This window comes from Myodes glareolus, chromosome 17 (genome assembly GCF_982192425.1).
Source record: "Myodes glareolus chromosome 17, mMyoGla1.1, whole genome shotgun sequence".
Classification (NCBI taxonomy): Eukaryota; Metazoa; Chordata; class Mammalia; order Rodentia; family Cricetidae; genus Myodes; species Myodes glareolus.
Window position 1 is genome coordinate 40,892,957 of NC_142042.1, and position 24,829 is coordinate 40,917,785.

At 42.1% G+C, this 24,829-nt stretch overlaps 1 protein-coding gene and 1 long non-coding RNA gene across 3 annotated transcripts; one reads left to right on the forward strand and one right to left on the reverse strand.

The window, feature by feature from the left end:
* Nucleotides 1-772: 772 nt before the first annotated feature.
* Rtca (RNA 3'-terminal phosphate cyclase) lies at nt 773-24,442 on the forward strand. 2 transcript variants are annotated; one of them, XM_048456875.3, is made up of 11 exons: nt 773-959; nt 1,044-1,144; nt 2,034-2,177; nt 5,989-6,112; nt 8,546-8,604; nt 10,435-10,576; nt 12,418-12,542; nt 14,281-14,339; nt 18,744-18,838; nt 20,294-20,398; nt 24,101-24,442. In XM_048456875.3, exons 1-11 carry the CDS (start codon nt 915-917, stop codon nt 24,200-24,202), a joined length of 1,101 nt encoding a protein of 366 aa, XP_048312832.2. In that variant the 5' UTR covers nt 773-914; the 3' UTR covers nt 24,203-24,442. The 2 variants fall into 2 exon arrangements, with proteins under 2 accessions (XP_048312832.2, XP_085533913.1); XM_085677787.2 differs by lacking the exon at nt 773-959 and having other exon boundaries at nt 2,019-2,177.
* LOC125414735 (uncharacterized) lies at nt 1,608-4,457 on the reverse strand. Its single transcript, XR_007236356.2, has 2 exons — nt 4,403-4,457; nt 1,608-2,279 (listed from the first exon to the last, which is right to left on the reverse strand). It is a non-coding gene; the product is annotated as an uncharacterized LOC125414735 (long non-coding RNA).
* Nucleotides 24,443-24,829: the final 387 nt, after the last annotated feature.

Sequence of the window (24,829 nt, forward strand, 5' to 3'; positions counted from 1 at the left end):
AGGGAGAGATTTAACAGTTCTGAAATCTGCTAGACCACCTCGCAGGAGACACTGCGTCAATGATGGATCAGTTTTGGCCTTGGCTACACCTTGACCGGGATTACTTAAGTTATTCATTTCTATTGCTCCTACTTAAACATAGACCTGGTCTATTTTTTCCTCTTCCCAATGGAACCCATATTTAATAAATCTCCGTTTTCTGCTTTTTTTATTATTATTTTTTTGATTAGCTACTAAGAAGGGATGGCTGAACCTACTTTGTTAGGGTTGCCTAAGCCTGGGCTCTGATGATGAACAAGTTAAGTAATCATACAACCATAGCTAATATTCCAAATCTCAACTAAGAGTACTTCCCTGTTTAGTATCTTGGAGCACGTTCTAGATTGGTTTAAGTAATCTATGTGTTTCCAGAATATTGAGTCAGAACAGTACTGAGGTAGTGATGTTTACATCCCACAATTCAGGTGATTCAGACTCATTTCCTAAGTCTTTCAGGTACCCAAGGGTGCTGGGGAAAGCAGAGCAACACACGATTGTGGGGAATGTTAAAACACCAGCCTGAGGGACAACTGAAGAAAGTACCTGTTAGGGAAAGGTCTTCTGGAACCTGAAGGTTTGGTTGTGTCACCCCCTTGTGGTCAGCCCAGCTCCCCGAGTTTGGGAACATAGGCCTACAACTCTCTGCGCAGCCTCTTTGGAGCGCCGGGCAGCGCGCATGCGTACAGACGGCGGGCCAGGTTCACAACGGGATTCGTTCCCGCAGGGAGGCTTTCCCCAGAGGCACTGATTCTTTCTCCTTCCGGCAAGCTCGGACCGGAAGCGCAGTGTCGGGGCTGCGGGTTTGCCGGTGCCTGGTCCTTTCCTGGTGGCAGCCGGGGCGTGGTCGCTGCGGGCAGGGCTCACGCGCGCCAGCGATGGAGGGGCAGCGGGTGGAGGTGGACGGCGGGATCATGGAAGGGGTAAGTGCGGGGCTGTGTGGGGCCAGGGCGAGGCGTGGCGGTGGGGACCTCCATTCAATGTCTCTTGTTCCCTGTGCTCTGCAGGGCGGCCAGATCCTCAGGGTCTCCACCGCCCTGAGCTGCCTCCTGGGCCTCCCTTTGCGCGTGCAGAAGATCCGTGCGGGCCGCAGCACACCGGGCCTCAGGTACTGCGGGCGCGTGGGGACTCGGGCCCCTGAGTCTAGGTCCCCGGGCTGGGAGACCGGGATCGGAGCCCGGATTGTGGGGCAGAGGATACCCGGGGCAGCGTCCAGAGTGCAGCCTCGCCCGTCTTTCCCGTCCCTAAGAAGGACTGCGAGTTGTCCTTGGGACGCATTGAAACACGGTAGTTTGTCACTTGTGTTTCCCTTAGGTTCTCTCTCATCTAGCCCAGGGTAATCCCGAACTCCCTAGATGGGAATAATAACCTTGAACTTTTGATTCTTCTGCCTCCACTTCTCAAATGCTAGAATTACAACAGTGTGCCACCATGCCCAGTTTATATAGTTCTGGGGATGAAACCTAACGCTTCCTCCATCCTATGCACCTCCACCGAGCCACATCCCTATTCCCCAATCAATCCATCTCTTTTTATAAGAATAGCAGTCAGATTGTTAGCGCACACAATAGTGAGGGTGCATAGCTTGTCTTTAATTTAATTGTAGCTTTAAAGGGTCTTATTTAAACAATCCTATTTTGTGTGGGCTGAGGCCTCAACATAGAATTTAGGGGATGAGAGGTGTCATGGGTTAGTTATTTAGTAGAAGGCAAGCACGGCTGGTAGCAGGTAGGTAGTTCTATTTTTCCTTTTGTGCACACTTGGAATTTGTAACAGTTCCTCAGTGTGTGTTTGTAGCCTAAATAACCAGTCTTGAAACCTTTAAGAAGTTGCCTAGAAGCAGTGAATCTAAGTGCGTTAAAAAAACCCCAGTTGAAGCTCTGCCATTGAAAACACGGCACTTGCTTTCTGGCCATTGCTTTTGTAGCGGTTCCGTAGAGTGGGGTATTAGAGGCAGTCTGATTGCACACGTTTTGATGCAGTATTATGACCTGAAGGCCTCAGCATTTATCTGGACTGGAAATGGTTCGCGATTTGTGTGATGGGCACTTGGAGGGGGCAGAAATCGGCTCAACAGAGATAACCTTCACACCGGAGAAGATCAGAGGTGGAGTCCACACGGCGGATACGAAGACAGCAGGGTATGTCGCACCTAATGCTCCATCCTGGCTTCAGTTCCGATGCGGGTTCTGATGCGTCCTGGGGGATGCTCTTTAACACTTTAGAGATCCAGTTTTCTCCCCCTTAAAATGTAAATAATAGGCCTTTCAAAGATGTGAATCTTTGGGTGCCTGCTCATTGAGCTGTAGCATTCATTCATTCATTCATTCATTCATTCATTGAGACAGGGTTTCTCTGCGTGGCCCTGACTGTCCTGTAACTTGGTACTTGTTGAGTTATAGCATTTATTCATTTATCATTCATCCATCCATCCATCCATCCATCTATTTACTTATTTATTGGGACAGGGTTTCTCTATATGGCCCGCTGTCCTGTAACTCACTCTGTACTTGTTGAATTATAGCATTCATCCATCCATCCATCCATCCATCTATTTATTTAATTTTTTTATTGAGGCAGGGTTTCTCTGTGTAACTGGCTGTCCTGCAACTCACTCTGAAGATCCTGTAGACCTGGCTGGCCTCGGACTCAGAGATCTACCTGCCTCTGCCTCCTGGGTGCTGGGATTAAAAACTTGTGCCCCCACACCTGGCAGTTGTAGCTGTTGCCATCTTCAGATTTTTTTTCCTTTTTTGCGACAAGGTCTTCTGTGCCATCCACACTGATGTTGAACTCATGATTCTCCGGTTTCACCCTCCCAGGTGCCTGGTTTCCCCTTACTGTCTTACTAAACATCTCTGTGACTCTAGGAAGTTTTGGAGGCTCGCCTTACATGTCCAAGATCCTGGGTTCAGTCTCTAGCACTTCAGGAGGGGCAAAATGCTTAAGTCTTAAAAATTCTAGATATCCTGACTACCCATTTTCCCCTTGGAAAGTGGAGCCGGGGGCCTGGTTCAGTGGTGGAGTGCTTGATTAGTCTGTAAAAGGATTTGGGTTCAATTCCCACTACCAGAAAGCAAACAAAACAAGAATAGCAAAGCCCCAGGTCAAACCGCGCAGCCTTTTGGGAGACAGATGTCTTAACAGATTTCTAAACATCCCCCATGTCGTCCCCCAGTGACAGCGGAGCGACACTGACAGGATGTGGAGAGGAGCCAGGGTTTGCATGGCTTCTGGGAGCCCTGTGGAGCCGTGCTGGGCATGTGCTCTGCCCCGAGGTTCACACCCAGCCCTGAGAGCGTTTTCAAGTAGCTTTCTGTTTTTAGCTATAGTTTTCTGTTATTAAGAATTTGACAGAGTAAGACATGATAACTATAAACTTTCTGTCAGTTCAAATGACTTTTCAAATGAATTATTATTATTTTAGGAAGAAGTTTAGTAGCACATGAGATCTGAGCTATGGTATAAGTAGACTTTTGTGCTGAGAGGCCTGTGATTGGGCCTAAAATGAGATCAGTTAAGAGAGAACTTTCCTAAGGCAAGGAAAGAATTTCTGGTGCCTGATCATTAGCATGTTATTGACTATTCTGTACAAACAAGGAAAAAAAAGTCACAGTTAGCTCCCTCAAAATTAACTAAAATTTAATTCAAAGTCATAGAATTTGAAGCGTAAGAGAAAGCATTTATTCCACACCTTCCATGTTATGGATTAGGAAGTCAGAGCCCACTGGTATTAAGTGATTTACCCATGGTCTTGGAGTTAGGGTAAGAATTGGCATTAGTATTTAAGTCTTTTACTTCCTAATTTTTAAAAATTTCATCTATTTGTAATGTGTTTATGTGTGAATATGCTCATCTGTGCGTGAACACTGCAGAGTGTGTGTGGAGGTCAGGGGGCAATCTGTGGAAATCAGTTCTGTCTTTCTACCATCTTAGACACAGGAATTGAACTCAGGTCGTTAGGCTTGTGGCATGTGCCTTTACTGGCTAAGTCATTTCTCCATGCCTTGTCTCCTAATGTAATAGCAAGTGAGAGAATTAAGTTTAAACTTGATAGTCTAGTTCCACAAAAGAGATTAACAGCAGTAGAGTCCTAGCAGGAAAGCCCATTTTACTTTTGACCACACTTAATTTATTTTATCCCTTGTCGTGGTTGTAGTACTGTGAGTTTTGTCTGTTACAAGGGAGAGGGCCTGCTTGTTCATCCCGGCCACCTGGCTTGCTTAGCCCTGAAATAACCACACAGGAACTGTATTAATTAAATTACTGCTTGGCCCATTATCTCTAGCCTCTTATTGGCTAACTCTCACATCTTGATTTAACCCATTTCTATTAATCTGTATATTGCCATGTGGCAGTGGCTTACCGGGAAAGATTCAGCATGTCTGACTCTGGTGTCTTTCCTCTGCTTTCTTCCTCCCAGCATTCAGTTCTATCTTCTCTGCCTAGCTAAGTCCTGCCCTATCAGCTAGGCCAAGGCAGTTTCTTTATTCATCAACCAATGAAAGCAACACACAAACAGAAGGAACTCCTACACCATTTGTCTGTGTCTGGTTCTGTGGTTCCTTACTCTTCTAAAAGTGAGGTTTCCGCTACTGTTTTCAGAATCTAATTTTGTCTAGCAGAACATAAACACTTTAAATGTTGGGTTGCTTAGGAGAAAATGAGTAGTGGACTCAGCAGTTACAAACTTCTGTTTGTAAGTAAGCTGAATATCTCTTTGCTGTTTGCTCCTAGACTCCTCTTTTTAGGAGAATATATTGCATTGCCTGTATTTTCTTTTCCAATGCTACATACATTACTTGCTAATGATTGTTTAGAGAATTGACGAAACTGCTTATCAGTAGTAGAGGCTTTAATATGTCCTTTAGAGTAAGATTCATTAGAAGTGTTATTAACGCTGAGGACAGATTGACAGCAGGGTCTCTTTGAGAAGCTGTCAGGGCCCAGAAATAGACTTTGTGTTTAGTGTACTTGTTTCTTTGTTGTATGATGTTAAAGAGTTTGTTTTGACTGCAGATGCTCTATCTAATTCCCTTTAAAACTGCAATCTATTAGGACTGCGATAATTTTCATTTTGAAGAAGAGCAGTAACCATTCATTTAAAAAGAATCAGACCTAATACTTCATTTTTAAAAAACACTTTACATTCGTGTTGACTGTAAAGAGAAAACTCTGTGAAACATTCTGTTTCCAGTCTTGGAAAAGGCCATCCTGCCACATGAGCTCTGATGGTAGGAACATGCTGTGACTTGGTATTTGATCAGTGTCTTATGCATGGTGACAACCCAGGTGTAAGCAGGTTAAGCTATTTCTAGTCTTGGCTGTTCTGAATGCATCTTCCTAAACTGCTCGCAAGAATACTTTTAGAAAAAGGTTTGAAGCTTTTATTCTTTGTTGACTTATTACTAATAATGATAACATGAAGTAATAGACCTTAGCCAGTAACATAGGTAATGTGTTTAACTTTGCATTCAAACTTAAATCTGTATTTTTATTTTCATTTACTTACATTTATTCATTTTGGTTTCTCAAGGTAGGATTTCTCTGCATAGCTCTGGCTGTCCTGGAACTAGCTCTGTAGACCAGGCTGACTTTGAACTCACAGAGATCCTCCTGCCTCTGTCTCCCAGGTACTGGGATTAAAGGTGTGCCCCAACACTCGCCAGCCACATTTTTTTTCTAATATTTTTGGTGGTGCTGGGTACTCAACCACAGCCTCAAAATCAAGAGGCTGAAACCTTTTATTATTGATTTATTACCTTGACCCAGTTTATTTATCATCTTTCTACTTGGAAATATTTCCCTGAGATTCAGGATTCTACCCTTTAGACACTGGAGTGCTCTGACTTCCTCATTGTCTGAGCCACAAGTCCCACTGGTATGCAGTAACAAACAGCTGTCCAGAGATCAAGAGACAGTACAGTTAAGCGTGTTCTGCCTTTTCCTTAGGAGTGTGTGCCTCTTGATGCAGGTTTCAATGCCTTGTGTTCTGTTTGCTGCCTCTCCATCGGAACTTCGTTTGAAAGGCGGAACTAATGCTGAGATGGCCCCACAGATCGATTACACCATGATGGTAAGGGGCGGCCTCATACTCTCTCCTTAAATATGTCTGCAATGTCTTCATGGACATTCCTCTTCAGGCATGTTTTCTAATTCTGTTGCAGGAGAGGGGACAGATTAAGGTTCACTTTAGGGTTTGCTTTATAAATTAAGATAGTATTCATACTGAATCTTTAAGGACCTAAATGTATAATTATATAAATTGTATCGGTTATTATATAAATCACCAGTTTTTATTTTAGTATTGGCATGCTTATGGGGGAAAAGTGGCACAGGTTGAGTGTAGCACTTAAATACCAAGTGTGCCAGAATTTGAGCCGGTGAGATGCTTACTGGGTAACAGCACTGGCTATGAAAGCCTGATGACCCGAGTTCACCCCAGAACCAAGGCGGAAGGCCAGAGCCAACCGCCCCCCCAGTGCGTGGTGCATGGTCCCATCCCCTGGGGCACAAGTTCATGTGATGGGAGTGATCACAGCCCAGGTGCTGGTGACATTCACTCATTCCTTCAGAGTCTGTGTATCACACGTGTAAAACGTGAGTTTCATGTGTGCATCCCATCATTGTGTATGTGCAAATGCTACAGAATCTGAGAAAGTCAGAAGCTCCAAGCCCTTCTGGGTATGAGCATTTTCAGGTGAGGATATTCAATCTGTGTTAATTTTTTCTCAAGGTTTATTGTGGCATAATTCTTTACAGTTAAATTTGTTCCTTTAAATGTAGTTTTAGGAATTTTGTACATATAGATACATGTGAACCAATTTTCATAACTAAGATGTGGAATAGTTTTATTTGAAAAAGAAAAATATGTATCCTTTATAGGTAGCGAGTCCTGTCCCCAACTCCTGGCAACCACTTTTCCATTTCCTTTTAGTTTTACGTTTTTCACAGTGCCGTCTAAGTATCGTTAGAATTAGGGCTTTTCCCCTCTTTTCAAACAGGATCACTATATATCAAGTTGACCTTAAACTGCTGTGTATCCAATGCTCTGCTACACCTGCAGGGCTAGAGTTGCAAGCCCCACCATGTTCCCACCATGGCCAGTTTATGCTGGAAAATGACTTCATGCATGCTAGCCAAATATACATGATAAATCTGAGACTCATAGTGTTAACTGAAGTAAAGGCCAAGTGGTTTTATTCTGTGTACGAACCAGTTTGTTTATCTGCTCATGAGTTGAAGGCCCCTTGAGTTGCTTCCATGTTTTGGCAGTTTCGAACAAATTCACTACTAAGATGTGCAGACACTGCCAAAATATGTTTCAGCCCTGTCTATCCTCTTTGTTACCTGTAAAAGCTCCTTCTTCATGCCATTGAGCATTAGGTGGCTTCTGTGTTCAAGTCCCCCTTACCCCACTCCCCCATCTGAGGGTTTGAAGTGTTCGTGTGTGTGTGTGGGGGGGGGGACCCAGGGCTTTACACATGTTAGGCAAGTGCTCTGCCCTGGGCTGCATCACCACTCCTGTCTTTGAAAACAGCAAAACAGAAATGTAGTGCCATCCATACCTCCTACACACATGGAGGTGACCTAGAGAAAGGAGCCCGACTCTCAAGTAGATTGCATGTGTTTTCCTGGGCTTCAGGCTTAATTACCGTCTTTGTGTGAAGCGCTGCCGTTCTGATGGATGGCATCGTCTTTTTGGTGTGCTGAGATGTGTAATGAAAGTCACTTCCTCTTTACCTAGTAATTCACATAGAGGAAACTGCTCAGTGTAAGCCACTGTGGAAGGTGACTGTTAAGGTCCTTGAGTATAGCCTTGTATAAACTATGATTATCGTTGTATAGCATCCAAAGCAAGATACGCTTAGAGCAGCGGTTCTCAACCTGTGGGTTGCTGCAACCCCTTTGGGAGGGGTCAAATATCAGATATCCTGCATATCAAATGGTTACATTAAAATTCACAACAGTAGCAAACATGGATATGAAGTAGCAATCTTATGGTTGAGGGTCACCACACAATAAGGAATTGTAGTAAAGGGGTGCAGTATTAGGAAGGTTGAGATTCACTGCTTTAGAGGATGGTTTGATAAATTTTACTCAACTGTTATGTTATTTAAATATTGCTTGGGAAGAACTTAGGATGTTATGAAAAAATGTTTCTAATATGAAATGAGAAAAATGGAGGGTAAATATGCTGATAAAGATTCAGCGTATTGAGAAGCAGTGTATAGTGGAGGGCTGCTCACCAGTGCCCTCTTGTGTCCCTTTATGCGCACTGTTGTTACCACCAGGAGGGCTGGTCAAGTGTGTGGAGCTGCCCTTAGGTAGACTTGCGCAGTCCTGCTCAATGCACAACTGTGCACTGGAGTTCTCGTGCGTGCAGTAGAATTGTCCCTCTGTGTCTGTAGCACCTACTGACCAGCTTACTGCATGGCTTTTTTATTTAGTAATTGAACTTGGTGAATCTCTGCACACCAGTGGCTAAAGTAACAATTGACTTTTTCAGGTTTTCAAGCCAATCGTTGAGAAATTCGGTTTCAAGTTTAATTGTGACGTTAAAATGAGGTGAGTTACTCAGTCCTTAGTGTCCCACCCCATCCTTCGGCAGCAGTGCTGGGGATCCAACACAGGGCTTGTGCGTGTCAGGCCAGTGCCCTGTCAGTGAGTTCTATCCTCGGCCCTTAATCTTTTTCATCTATTACAAGTTCCGAAATTAGTGGGAAAGTTACGTTTAGAGAACTATTACTCTGATACTGTTAGTGTGTTGTATTTCATGATAAATTTTTTTTTTTCCTTTTTCTTCTGAGACAGGGTTTCTCTGTTTAACAGTTCTGGCTGTCCAGAAACTCACTCTGTAGACTAGGCTAGCCTCAAACTCACAGAGATCCTCTTGCCTTTGCTTTCTGAGTGCTGGGATTAAAAGTGTACACCACCAGCGCCCAGCTTCATGATAAATTTCTTACAGAAAGCAATTGTACTTTGTGGCTTAAAGGTAAACTGTAGAGCTACGGGACCTTATCAGATACCCGCAGTGTTCGTTTGTTCACTGAGAGAAAGAGTTTCATGGGAATTTCTACACGGAGGAGATTTCCTTAGCTATTGCTGTCCATGCCTGTATTATCCACACTGGTGTTATCCACACCGGTGTTAGCCACGCTATGCTACCCACACCTGTGTTTTTCACTCCTATGTTATCCATGACTGTACCATCCACACTGGTGTTATCCATACGTGTGTTATTCGCTCCTGTGTTATCCATGCGTGTTATCCGTGCCCCTGAAGAGGCAGAGGAGTCCCTGTGTGGACACCTGCACTGGGCACTCTGGAGTCATGAAGAGGCTGCTCCCCTATGTAGTCAGAGCTGTCATCCTAAGAAAGCCCGGCCTTTAGGGATGTCTCTGTGAGGCTGTCCTCTGCTCTGCAGTAACAAGAGTGAAGTGAACAAGCCTGGAGCTTAATGCTTTATGGTCTCGCCCCAGTTTTCCTCTCTAGTTTCACCCTCCTTCCTACTTTCAAGTTGTCGCAGACTAACTCGGTGGGTTGCCTGCTGTCTTAAACCACTTTGCCTCTTTACATTCATGTTATTTATATCCCCTGCTTACTTAAAAATTAGAGATCTTTATTTGTTTTTTTTTTTTTTTCGAGACAGTGTTTCTCTGTGTATCTTTGGCTGAGACCAGGCTGGCCTCCAACTCACAGAGATCCACCTGCCTTTGCCTCCTGAGTGTTGGGATTAAAGGCATGTGCCACCACACTCAGCTAGAAATCTTATTTAAAAATAGAAAATTTCTATTTGAACCGTCTTTGGATGCATTCACACTTATTCTTCATCGGTTGGTACCTCTTTGCAGCCATACTTATAATCTTAGTAGATTGTAAACTATGTCATCTCCTATCTACTTGGAGCATAGCAGTTCTCAGCATCTGCAATAAATGAATAGAACTGAGGTAAAATTTTGTTAGTGTTGAGTGGTTATGTATTGATCAGATATTAATCTGAGTGCCTGTCATATGCCAGGTTTTAAGCCTGGAAAACAAACCAGTAGAGCCGGTGTCACAGAGCGTGTGCTCTCAAACAGCACTTTGAATAATGAGGAAATGTTCTGAGCTGTCTTCAGTGGTCGTCACTGCCCTGTACCCGTTGAGCCCCTGAAATAGTCTCACGTCGCTGGGACGATGATTTCTCTTTGTCCTTGTGTTCACATGCTAAGGCACTAGTCGTGTGTATCTTCAGACTACGGAGTGGACACCCGAGACTGCATAGGAGTCAGGCCTTTTCATGTATTTCCACAACTTACGCATCTTTTGGTATCGTTCCTGTGGCTGCACTGTGTTGTCAGGCTCTACTTGGCCATGAACTCAGTTATGGAGAGGTATTTGTTCTACTTTTCCTAGGGGCTATTACCCAAAAGGGGGCGGTGAAGTGGTTGTCCGAATGTCACCAGTTAAACAGTTGGACCCGATAAATCTGACTGATCGTGGCTCTGTGACCAAGATTTATGGGAGAGCTTTTGTTGCTGGAGTTTTGCCACTAAAAGTAAGTTGTCTTAGTGCTCTTAGAAGTGTGTGAACACCTTGATAGTGCTACAACATTCAAGTTTTTGAGAATACTCTTTGTTTCTTTCAAAATAAGAGTCTCAGACACTTTGAGGTTTTGCTTGATTTTTTTTTTCTTCTGAGGTTTTTGTTCTTGTTTAAAGTAGGATCTTTTGAATAGCCCAGGCTTCCTGGAACTTAGTGGGTAGACCAGATGGTCTTGAACTTTCAGCACTCTTCCTGTCTCTACCTCTAAAATGTTGTTAGTTTGTTTTTTCAAAACGGGAACTCATGTAGTTCTGATGTAGCTGATGATGGCCTTGAACTTACAGGCCCAGGAAATCCCAAGATTCATGTGAGCTGGGCAACACACTACCCCCTGAGCTACATGCCCACCCTGAGAAGTTTTATTTTTAATTATTTTTATTTCTTTTGTGTGGGTAGGGATTGGGCTGCATTCCATGGCACACGTGTGGAAGTAGGGTGGTAGTGCATGCCACGGTGTGTTTGTGGAGACAGGCCAGCCTGCGGGAGCCATTTCACTCCCTCCCCACGTGATCCCTGGAGCTCAGACTCATGTCACAGGCTCGGCAGCAGGTGCCTTTACCCACTGAGCCGTCTCAACCAAGGTGGCCCAAAAAACATATTTATTTTGTTTGTTCTGTTTTGTTTCAGATAGGGTTCACCATGTAACTCTGACTGGCTTGGAACTCACCATGAACATCAGGCTTGCTCAAACTTAGAGAGTTCTACTTGTTTCTGTCTTTCAAATAGTGTTATTAAAGGTGTGCCCCATCCTGCCTGGCAGAATTTTTTTTGTTTTGTTTTATTTTTTGTGGTGATATTTTTTTATGCTATAACAAATAAAACTTGCCTGAAATTCAGAGTGCAGAACTAAGCAATAGAGGCCAGGCAGTGGTGGCACACACTATTAAGACCAATTAGAATTTGTGCTATAGTTTTTTGTTTTTAAGATTTGTTGTTGTTTTGTGTATGTGTGTGTTGTAATTTGTTTGTTTGGTTTTTCAAAATAGGGTTTCACTGTGTTGTATAGTCCTGGCTGTCCTGGATCTCACTCTGTACACTAAACTAGCCTCAAACTCACAGAGATCCCCTGCCTCTGCTTCCCAAGTTCTGGGATTAAAGGCGTCCACCACTGCCCAACTTTTGAACTTTTATTATTTTTGTGTGTGAGTATTTTGCATGTTATATATGTTTCATGTATATGCAGTGCCTTATGAGGCCAGAACAGGGCATTGGATCCCTTTGGGGCTGGATTGACAGATGGTGGTAAGTTGCTTGTGGGTGCTTGGTATCAAAAGTGGGTCCTTCTGAAGAACAGACAGTGTTCTTAACTGCTGAGACATTGTTCCAGCCCCTAATTTATTTTATTCTTATGTGTATGAGTTTTTTCTTCATGTGTGAATGTGTACCGCGTGTGTGCCGTGTGCCTGCAGAGATCAGAAGAGGATGTGAAATCCTCTGAAACTGGAGTTAAGGTTTGGTTGATAGCAACCGTGTGGGTGCTGAGAACTGAACTCATAGCTTCTGCAGAACAGCTCTTAACTGCTGAACCATCACTCCAGTTCCAGAACTTAATTTGGATGTCTTTTCTTTTACATTTTTCTTAAGTCAGACCTCTCTCTGGAAGTTTTTAAATCGTGCATGGAAAAGCTGACTATAATTTTGTAGGATTGAAGACAATTGTGACAGCCAGAGCTACACAACACAGTCACACCCTATCTCAAAAAACAAACCAAGAGAGAAAAAAAAAAGTTTAAAAACAAATTGTCCAAATAACCAGTGATGAATTCATTTTCCTTTTCTGATTTTCCAAAATAGGTAGCAAAAGACATGGCGGCGGCAGCCGTGCGCTGCATCAGAAAGGAGATCAGGGATCTCTATGTCAACATCCAGCCTCTGCAGGAGCCCAGGGACCAAGCCTTTGGCAATGGGAGTGGAATCATGTGAGATCATGGACTTAGACATTTCCTGACGTCATTACCCATCAAAGAGTTGGAGGACCGTTGCTCAGTTTATGGTTCTACAATGTATTTGTAAGGGTATTTCTACCGAAAACGACAGTTTAGTGAATTAGTGTGGTTATTTGACTGAAGCTTGGCTGTACTTCCCAAACTCACAAGACAGGGGCTGAGAGTCACAAGTTTGAGGGCAGCCTTAGACCTAGGCCGCACAGCGTGTTTGAAGGCAGCCTGGGCGCTTTATCAAGCTACTGCCTTAAAGCAAATGTAAGCAAAACACCAAGAAAATAGACATTGTGATTTTGTTTCCTAAGAGGTATTTTGTACTTTGTATACGTTTATCTGTGGGTCTCGTGATCATAATTGAAGCAACTCCAGATAAAAGTACTTGGGAAAAACAAGTTTCTGTTCTAAGTGTACAGGCATTTTTTCCCCTTGTCATTCCTTAAACAGTACAGTGTGATGACTGTACAAAGTGTGTACTTTGCAGTATGAGTCTAAGTAATCTAAAGATGATTCAGTATTTGGGAAGATGTGCCTACAAGTTTGATGCCAATGTTACCTCAGTTCTCTTTTGTTTTTTGAAACAAGGGCTCACGTAGTGTAGTCTGACTTTGAACTTTGTGTATGTCGAAGGATCTCCTTAAACTCATGATCCTCCTCCCTCCCTTTGGGGAGGACAGGTGTGTGCCACATGCTCAGCCTGATATTTGGTTTGTTGAATCAGATCTCTCTTTGTAGTCCAGGCTGTCCTCAGATGGTCAGCAGTCCTGGTGTCTCCCCTCCCAAGTGCTGGATTACAGGTGTAAGCTGTAACAATATCGTTTAAATAAAGGAATAGGACATCCTTGGATTTCAGTATCGTGTAGATCCTGAACTCCCCGTGAATACTGAGGGACAATTATAGTGAACTTAAATTGTTGTTGTTGTTGTTGTTTTTAGATTTAATATTTTAGTTACATGTATGTGTGCCTTCATGTGGGTATGTGCATGTGGATGTAGGCATCTGTGGAGTACAGAAGGGGACACTGAGTTCTTAGCACTTGTGAGCTGCCCTATGTGATGCTGGGTACTGAACTTGGGTCCTCTGCAAGAGCAGTTTTCTTAGCCGCTGAACTATCTCTCCAGCCCCCTGAATTTAAATATTTAAGCTAATCAGAAAGTAATCTTTGAAACTAATGCTAACAGAAATATTCCCAGTTTTTTAAAGATGCCTTAAGTATGAAACTAATTTACAAATACTTAGTGTGGTAATGTCGTCTTTAAGTTACAAAAATTCTTTAATTGATGTTTTTGAATGTAAAGCACAGTGTTTTGTGGATACTTACATTTTAACTCACCTTATTCAGAAAAGCACAAAGTTTAAAGTAAGCGCTTGCTGTCTTTGCAAGTACTGTGTAATAAAACCCTGGAACAAAGCTCAAGTCTGCATGAAGACCTTTTCATTTCAGATGACCATAGAGTGCTTTCTAACACTGTGCTGGTAACGACTTAGTTAATGACAGAATACGTGTAGGGGAGGGGGACGGATTTCTTTACATGTGAGTACATTAGAATCTGCAGAGACTTTGCCCAACGCCACTGTCTGGGAGGAGTTTCACTACTGAGTGAGGTGACCAGATTTAATTTTGCCTGTTTAACAGTAACTAGCCTCTTGTGTTACATTTATGTGAAAGTTGGAGTATTACTGTGTGGGTGATTATCTTCTTTTCCTCCTATGTAGCATTGTTGCTGAGACATCCACCGGCTGCTTGTTTGCTGGATCATCACTTGGCAAACGAGGTACAATGAAGGAGAGGGGTCTGTAATTCCCACTGTCACCAACACAGTCTTTCTCTCTTCAGGGTAGACTGTTGAGAATGATGAGTGGTATTTTAAAGATAGCGCCAACTATCAGAGTTAGCAAATTCTTCGTTTCTCCCAACTTTATATTTTGAGAAAATGTCAGACCTCAAGTAGTCTCCTAGGTGCACCAGTTGTGAATATTCAGCTACGTCTTACGTACATTTCTGAACTGTTTCAGCGTTCATTGTGGGTGCCATGCCTCAGTCATGAACTGCAGCATGCATTTCTCAATACCCCCAGATTCACAGTGCTAGCCTTACACCTGAGGAATTTGTTACAGACATACCCACGCATTAACTTAAGCAAATTGCCTAGGAACAATGTTGAATTTATTTATTTATGTTCATGTAGTATTGACGTATCATGATTATTGTCTCTTTTATTCTACTTTATTGCTTTATTTGGTTTTCTTCAGACAAGGTCAGCCCTCATTGGCCTGTTAATCACTGTGTAGCCCAGCCTGGCAATTCTCCTGCTGTAGCTTTCCAAGTGCTGGGATTGCGGGCATGTGCCACTGTGCCCAGCTTAGTTTGTCTTTAGTACAGAATTCTCTTTTTAATTCTCACGATACTGACATTTGGAAATGTTCAGAACATTTTTCTCAACAGAATTCCTCATAGTTTGCATTTGTCTGGTTGTCTTATATTCAGGGTTTTCCTGTGGACATTTTTAGGAGGAATCTTGCAAAGATGATTCAGTTTTTTTCTTGACAGTTTTCTCCAGGTGTGTGTGTGTGTGTGTGTGTACTTGATTATATATATGATCCAGTAAATGTAAAGATACAAAATACAAACAAAATTGTCTTATTCTGAGTTTTTAAGAAATTTTTATCTGGAGCCACAGATTTCTTTTAAAGAATATAGAATTTGACTTTTATTACTTCTGATAGACTTATTTTGTATTCATCTTTGTACCAAAGACTTAGAATGTGTAGGAAAATAGGAACCAGAAGAGCCAGAGACATGCTCATGATGAGTTAGAACCTGTTCAGATCTTGGTGTTGTGTGCAGTGATATCTTGCCCTGAAGCCCACACTGCCCTCAGACTCAAGCCTCGCTAACTTCTGGGCTCAACAGTGAAAGACTAAACTTTAAATGCTCTGAGAATGTCACCTGTTCTTTTATTAGATGATACTGAAAATCCTTCAATTCCGATGAGATTTTCTGTGACTAATTGTAACTTGTGCAAATCACGAGTTTCAGATTGGAAGCTGAGGAATAGCTCTGGGTTATAGCTTTGTTATAAACTGGCCTTAGATACCTTTCTACACCTTTGTTTCCTAGTCTTTATGGAAGGCTGTATTACCGCAACACAAGAAGGAAGAAATAAATGATTGCAAAGTTCCTTGCAAAAACAAAAACAAAAAAAACTGGCCTTATAATTATTTTAGAAAATAATTTTATATATGTGTGTATGTGTATGAATGTTTTGCCTACATCTATGTCTGAGCACCACTTTCGTGTCTGATACCCAGGGAGGTCGGAAGAGGGTGTTGGAACCCCTGGAATTAGAATTACCATTGTGAGCTATCATATGGGTGCTGGGAATTAAACCTGGGTTCTCTGGAAGAGCATCCACTGCTCTTGACTATGTATCCTTCTCCAATCTGTTATTTTGGTTTTGTACTTGTTTTTCACAATTCTGGGTAAGCTAGGGCCTCACACATGCATCGAGCCACATCCCTAGCCAGCCCTGAGTAGTGTTCATAAGTGGTGCATACCATGGAGCACATCGGAGACCCGAGGAGTCTTTCAGGGGCCAGTTCTCCATTTTCACCATGTGGGTTTTGGAACTTGAAAACCCACAAGTAGTAGCCTCTACTACTGAACCATCTCACTGGCTCCATAATTACTATTTTTTTGATATTCCACAAAATATATTTTAAAGTTAATTAGTGAAAGTGACAATGAAGGTCATTACATATTGATAAAGTAAAAAACCCAACAAGAGGGTCTAAACACATATTCTTGTCACAGAATTTTATGAAACAAACATTACTAAATATGATATAATAGATAGAACTCAACAATACTTCAGGTGATTTCAATACATGATTATTACCGATAGACAGGTCATCAAAACAAAAGTAAGCAGTGAAGCAACTATATATAAATAATTGGGCTGGACTGACATCTACAGAACATTTCAAAGAACAGCAGTAGAGAAGAACACATTTTTAACAGCAGCCCAAAGAATTTGTTTTCAAAATGTTCACTTTTTTAAAATTTGTTTTTATTGAGCTATATATTTTTCTCTGCTCCTCTCTCTTCATCCCCCTTCTTCTTCTACCCTCTTCCATGGTCCCCATGCTCCCAATTTACTCAGGAGATCTTATCTTTTTCTACTTCGCTTGTAGATTAGATCTATGTAAGTCTCTCTTAGGGTTCTCTTTGTTGTCCAAAATCTCTGGGATTGTGAGTTGTAGGCTGGTTTTTTTTTTTTTTTGTTATATGTCTAAAAGCCACTTTTAATGAGAACACCTGATTTTTGACAAAAAAGCAAAAAATATAAAATGGAAAAAAGAAAGCATATTCAACAAATGGTGCTGGCATAATAGGATATCAACATATAGAAGAATGAAAATAGACCCATATCTGTCACCATGCACAAAACTCAAGTACAAATGGATCAAAGACCTCAATGTAAAACCAACCACTTTCTCATAGAAGAGAAAGTGGGAAGTATGCTTGAATGCATTGACAAAGAAGACCACTTCCTAAATATAACCCTAGTAGCACAGACACTGAGAGCAACAATTAATAAATGGGCCCTCCTGAAACTGAGAAGCTTCTGTAAAGCAAAGGAAACAGTCAATAAGACAAAATGGCAGCCCACAGAATGGGAAAAGTTCTTCACTAAGACACATTAGACAGAGGCATGATCTTCAAAATACAAAGAACTCAAGAAATTGGCCATCAAAAGAACAAATAATTCAGTAAAAAAAAAAAATGGGATACAGATCTAAACAGGATTCTCAACAGATGAATCTAAAATGGCTGAAAGACACTTAAGGAAATGCTCAATTTCCTTAGCCACCAGAGAAATGCAAATCAAAACAACTCTGAGATTCCATCTTACACCTGTAAAAATGACCAAGATCAAAAACACTGATGACAACTTATGCTGGAGAGGTTGTGGGGTAAAGGGAACACTCCTTCATGACTTGTGGGAATGCAAACTGGTACAGCCCCATTGGATACAAGTATGGAGATTTCTCAGAAAATTAGGAAACAACCTACCTTAAGACCCAGCAGTGCCACTTTTGAGTATATACCCAAAGGATGCTCAATCATACCACAAGGACATGTGCTCAACTATGTTCATAGCTGTTGTCTGGAGGTTTCTGTCCTGCCCGGTTCCTGCCGTTGTTAAGGCCCCCCCCCCCAAAATCACACAGAGGTCTATATTAGTTATAAACTGATTGGCCCAGAATCTCAGGCTTCTTATTAACTAATTCTTATAACTTATATTAGCCCATTATTTTTGTCTATGTTAGTCATGTGGCTCAGTACCTTTTTCAGCGAGGCAGTCACATCTTGCTTCTTCTGTGCCTGGGTCATAACTGCAGACCAAGCTTTCCTCTTCCCAGAATTCTCTTGTTCTTGTCACTCTGTCTCTACTTCCTGCCTGGTTGTCTCGCCTATACTTCCTGTCTAGCTACTGGCCAATCAGCATTTTATTAAAATACAATTGACAGAGTACAAACCATTGTACCACAGCACATAGCAGAATTGTTTGCCATTGCCAGAACCTGGAAACAACCTCAATACCCCTCAACCAAAGAATGGATAAAGAAGGTGTGGTACATTTATACAATGGAGTACTACATGGCAGAAAAAAATAATGGCATCTTCAAATTTGCAGGCAAATGGATGAATCTAGAAAATTTCATATTGAGTGAAGTAACCCAGACCCAGAAAAACAAAAATATGTACTCACTTATAAGTGGCTTTTAGACATAATGCAAAGAAAAACCAGCCTACAATCCACAATAATTCCATAATTAGTATTTTTAAGCAGGTACCAAACAACCTTTGTTTCATCCACTTGTTCATTGACACATTGGCATTTCTCAAGTTTCAGAAGATTAGATAACATAGACGCTTCCTTAAAAGTGTATTGGTTAATTAACACTCAGAGCCTTAAAAAAGTTACCTCAGTGCCAACTGGGATGTACCATTTAAACTCTGGGGTAGAATTTCACTCTGTAGCCCAGGCTGGCCTTGACCCTGGAGCAATCCTGTGAAGGCTTGCAAGTGTGTATCGCCTTATTTAGTTCAGTTAAACTTGATGACTTGGAGTAATTTGTTATTTTCTTCATTATTACACCTGGTGTTTTAGGTGTGAATGCAGACAAGGTTGGAATTGAAGCTGCTGAAATGCTACTAGCAAATCTTAGACATGGTGGCACTGTGGACGAGTATCTGCAAGACCAGGTAATGATAGTAACACTTTGAGCATCAAAACATCCTCCCTGCTAGCTTTGAGCATAATATGTTGAATACAAATTTCTTTAATTGTGGCATCAAAATCCAGACACTTCTGTCTCTTTTTCTTGGTCTCAATGCAAGGTATATCCAATCTAGGTATGTCTATACTGGAACGTTTTGTTTTTCTTTTATTTTGAGACAGGATCTTGCTTTCTAGCCCAAGCTTATTTGGAATTCTCAGTATGCACTTTGCCTCTTGAGTGCTGGGATTACAGATAAGTGTCACCATACTTGGCTTAAGTATAGCTTTTTCACATGCTATTTAATTATAGAAAGTCCTATTCCAATCATTGAAAAAGTTTTCTTTAGAGTTTATGTTCCTGAAATTTCAATCCCTGCCTTTCTCAGCCTGGCTTTAGCACACTTGCCTTGTTCTCGGTGTGTCTTTGCTTAGTTCTGGAGTGCTCTTTCTCCTTCTAGCCATTTTGCTAGTTAGTTGCTGTCTTCTTGTCATTTTTAAAGTGCTTGAGGCTCGTGATTTCTTACCTGTCTTTCCTTCAGTCTCATGTTAAGTACCAATCGAATAGTGACACCCCCCCCATCCGCCACTGCGCAAACCTTTTTTATGTGCTCATTCGTTGTTTTCCTGGGCCTGTTAATACCTCGGCTAGGTTATGTCCCCTCCTCAAACTCAGGAGCAGACTCACACTGGGAAGTGCTCTTGAGTGTGTACCTCTACTCTTCTTATGAGACAAGGTCTCTCTCTAACCTCACATTCCCGTCCTACCTCAGCCTCCAGAGCATTGGGATCACAGATGTCCACGCCCAGGCCGGGCAGAGCTGTTTCTATGGCTCACTGTCTGTGTGTTCCGATCTATCGTACCTTCCTCTCGAGTCTCCAGTCTGTCTCCTGTTAGGAGTGTGCTCTCGGCTGGCTGGTGGTAGATCCTGCCCGGCGTGCCTGCAGTCTTGTGATTGATCCCCAGAACAAAGAGGAGAAGGGAGAAAGAAGAGGAGGTTTCCTCAGGATTTTTTGACCGTTTCCTTGGCACAGTTTTCCTTATATTCAGTCATTTCCTTCTTGCCTAAGTCCATATCCCCAGGATTCTACAGTCTCCATTTACCTTTTAAAATGTAATTTTAGAAGAGTAGAAAGATTTATCATGTATGCCAGCTTGTAGAAATATTGGGTCTAATAAGTATAACGATGTCCAGCTCTCTATTTTATTCTGAAACATAAAATTTTAAAAGTCAGTCTTGCTAAACATGTATCAAGTCACAGACTCTGGCTGACACTCACTCTTTGTCACCATCTAAAACTCCTGGAAACGTGGAAATTATTCTGTTAGTTTCTTTTTAAAGCCATTTTGATTTCTAGTAGCATTTTCCTTAGCTGTAGAATTTGAAATTGTAATTCTTAGCATATTTGTGAGATTTTTCTTCTTTGTTCTTTTTTAATAGCTGATTATTTTCATGGCACTAGCCAATGGAACTTCCAGAATAAAAACAGGACCAGTCACACTCCACACACAGACTGCTATACATTTTGCCGAACAACTAGCAAAGGTGAGTGTCCTGTCAGAAACATGGCTGATGCTGCTGTGGGCTCCCTGCATGGTGGGCCCTGAGCTCCCTCAGCATCTGTCTCTGTGGCTGCCTGTGTAACCATGGTGAGCGCCTGTGTAACTGAGATGGAGAGTGGACTGCTGGAGGTCTGCAGCTCCTGCTCACAGCCCGGGCTTTGAGCACATTGAGGACATTTTTGAAGGTGCAGTGGTTCTGCAGCCATGAGTGAAGACATTCTGCTGTGACTCCTGTGTGAGCTCGTGTTCACACCTTTTCTTCAGGACTCCTCACTTCACTGTAGAACCAACGTTAATTTCTTTATGGAGAATTTACAGTGTTTTCTCTGGCTACTAAAGCCATTGTTGTGTTTTTTTCCTTTTCAAATTACCTCTCACTGTGTCTTACTGTGAATACACACAGCTTCTTCTTTTCCTTATCCAGTACCATAGCATATTTTTATTTCAGGATTTCTTTTTATTTTTTGCATGATTTTAGTTTAGTTTTATTGAGTCAAGGTCCCAGTCTGTATTTTGGGCTGGCTTTGAACTTCCTAGGTAGACCAGTACTTGTGGCCCCCTGGCCTCAGCCTCTGGAGTCCTGGGTTACAGCAGGAGCCACCACACCCACACGCTATATTCTCTGTAATATATTTCTGTAAAATTTATAACTCAGATTTTATGAGGTTGCTGACTTTTTTGAAATTATAAAAGTAAGTCACGTTAGGCATGGCAGTGAATGCCTGTAATCCAGCATTTGGAAGTCAGAGGTCAGCTCTGTCTACATGGCACATTTCAGGCCAGCCTAGGCTATAAGACAGTGACTCTTTCCTAGGGCAGTGGTGGCGCACGTCTTTAATACCAGCACTTGGGAGGCAGAGGTGGGCAGAACTCTGTACGATCAAGGCCAGCCTGTTCTGAGAGTTCCAGGGCGGGCTCTAAAAGTTACAGAGAAACCCTGTCTCAAACACACACACACACACACACACACACACACACACATACACAAAAGATAGTAACTCTTTCAAAACAAGAGCAATAAAAAGATTATAAAAGATCTGCATTGCACTCTCTAAAAATATTTTTAATTGAAAATAGTTATTTTCATACAAAATATTCTGATTATAGTTCCCTCTTTCATCTCCTCCCAGATCCTCCCCACCTTCTCATGCTTCCAACGCAACAACTTTCGTAAGAAAACAAATAAGCAAATAAAAAGATGAGAATAAAACAAAATGAACAAACTAACAAACAGCAAATAATAACAATAACAACAAAAAGAGAAAAGAATAAAAAAAAGGAAAGAGCACAAAACACGCACCCTAGAGAATCTTCTTCATGAGCCAGACATGGTGGTGCATGCTTAGAATTCTAGCACTTGGGAGGAGGGTCAGAATTGAAGGCCAGTGCCAGTGCTATGTAACAAGACCCTGTGTCAGATGTCCTCTTCACTCCCTCTGTCACCAAAAATAATTCACTAGCAAAGGTGAGTGTTCTGTCAGAACGACTAACCGGGTTAATAAGCAGGAAACCCAGTAATAATCATGGTTGATGTTGCTGTGGGCTCCCTGCATGCTGGGCTCTCAGCTCCCTCAGCATCCGTCTCTGTGTGGCTCCCTGTGTAACCAGGGAGATTAAGTATCACAGCTGGGGAGGTGCACAAAACCCGTCACCCTGCATTTTCTTCTTTACAGCTCTTCGCAACTTCTCTAGTTTTGGTGTTGCCGTTGTAAGAAACAGATGGGTTTCAAGAAAAGCCTGCTTGGGAGAATTGAAGGCAGATAGTATCTGGTGACAGCAGTGAATTGACTATTTTATAATATCCTGGATTCCCTTGTTTCTTGCTTTTTGTGTTTTATTGCCCTGGGAATCCAAACCAATGATTTGTGTGTGTTGGGCAAGCATCTGTCACTGAGCTTCGTCCTGTTAGTATTAGTATTTTTAGATTTACCTTTATTTTATATTTATGGGTGGTTTGCCTGCAGTTATGTCTGTGCCACGTCTGTGCCTGATTCCCCGGGAAGCCGGAAAGGAGTGTTTGATCTCCTGGAACTGTGGGTGCTGGGATTGGATCTGGGTCCTCTATAAGAACAGCCAGAGCTCTTAAGTGCTTAGCCATCTCTTCAGCCCCATGCTGTATTACGGTTATTACTCTTCTCCATCATAGATCGATGATCTTAACTAGGTGGTATCAGTTTTATTTATTCTTTGTAGCCTTCAGTTTTATAATATGTTGTATATTAACACTTAAGTATACATAACTGAGCAGACAGTACCCTGAACTGGGGTGTTTGTGACTTTGTGTGTTTGTGTTTGTGACTTTATATGTGTGTGTGCGCGCGCATGTGTGTTTAGGGGTGTTTTTCTTGAAAAAAGGTCTTACTAAGTATAGTCTAGGCTTCAAACTCAAAATTCTCCTTCCTCAACTTTCTGCATGCTGGGCTTACAGGTCTTTACACCTGGCACGTGTGCGCGCTCTCTCTCTCTCTCTTTCTCTCTCTCTCTCTCTCACTCTGTGTGTGTGTGTGTGTGTGTATGTGTGTGGTTTTTTTGAGACAGGGTTTCTCTGTGTAGCCTTGCTGTCCTGGAACTCACTCTGTAGACCGGGCTGGACTTGGACTCAAAGATCCACCTGCCTCTGCCTCCTGAGTGCTGTGATTAAAGGTGTGCACCACCACACCCAGACTCTTTGTTGTATTTTAACTGGGTAATTTGGGCCAAAGTAGCTTTATTTTTCTGTGCTTCTGTGTGACTAGGTCATCTGTAAAAATATGGGACTTCAACTAGATCTTTTAGGCTTTGTAAGTGTGGTTAAGCATAAACTTGAAGTGATTTCCCTATTACTTGTGTTTCATGTTTGTAATTTGAAAAATGCAGCCACACATAAGAGTTTGGCTCCCTTGCTCTGTGTTCGTGTTTGCTCATTCCACAGTGACTTTTAGATGCCTGCTTGTACAGCACCCAGTTACATAAACAGAAGCTGAAAGCTTGTGAACGCTGCTGGTCAGGATGACCAGCATCACAGGGTGATGGCTTCAAGTTGCAGTTTAGAGACTCCTAAAACTTAAGAATTCTTTGCCAGAATCTCAAACCATTCGGTTGTTTTGACTTAAATTCAGTTTTGTTAAACGGAACTACATTTACCTAAAATGATTCTTCCAGAGCCCAGAGACAAATCACATATTTCAAAGCTGGCTTCAGCTAACAAGTGAGAACGAGAGCATTAAGCTCAATGATGGAGGATGTTAGTCACCACCACCCCTCTGCCCCACCTACCCTTTCTGAACTAGCTTCTTTGAATTATGTATTTAGAGAATTAAATTGGCAGGAAAAATTTAGTGAGAGCAAATAATGTCATATCTGACAGGTAAATGATTCAGACCCATGTTTTAGAAAAAGAGGGGAGGAGAAAAGGTGCCAACAACAGTCGATGGCGCAGAAGGCACACTTGCCACGGCTGCACGTGTCTCTGTAGTCAACGGCTGTGGAGGGGAGCCTGCTTCCTCTGTCCTGACAGACAACAGTGAACAAGAACCATGGTCCTCAGACAAAATAAACTACCGAATTTCTTCACAAGTCTTTGATTTTCGTGTGTGCCTTCTTTAACAAATGGATTTGATGTGAACTCTCTTTCCTTAACTTCGAGTTCTGTGGCTGTGCCTCCGTCCTCTTCCTGTGTTCTTATACTCTAATATTCTGCTTCCAGGCCAAATTTACTGTGAAGAAATCAGAAGAGGAAGAAGATGCCTCTAAAGACACTTACATCATCGAGTGTGAAGGGATCGGGATGGCAAACCCACATCTCTAGGGTATTTACTCCCTGTTGCACTAACTGATTTATACATGCTGTAACACAGAGACTACGAAGGAAGATACTGCAGGGCTTGGCTGACTTTGGGGATGAAGTGTGTTCAGTTGCTGAGAGTGCTTCCTCGTGGTTGGCACAACTTGAATATCTTCTGAGATGTAAACAGTGAAAGACAAAACTTGAATATGATAGTAAATTTCAATATTAAAGATTGAAATCAAATGCTGTTTATACCCCGAATATGTGCTGCATCTTCTCTCTCTCTCTCCTTTTAGTGTAATAAATTAACTAAATTTGTGATCGAGGGACACATTCGATCTGTAATTGTGTCACTAGTGACCTCCCCTGCAGTTTCCCTTTCCGTAGTTTGAGCTACCTAGGGTCAACTTTGGCCCTGAAACATTAACTAGAAAACTCAAATAACTCATCAGTTTTGAATGCAACTGTTTTCTGAATAGCATGATGGAATCTTATACCTTGTGCTCTATCCCACCTGTGACGTGGATCCTCACTTTGTCCAGTATATCAATATTATATATGCCGCTTACTTGCCCATTACAGACTTAGTAGCTGCTTGCTTATCAGATCAATAGTTGTAATATTACAGTGTTTGCCTTCAGATGACAC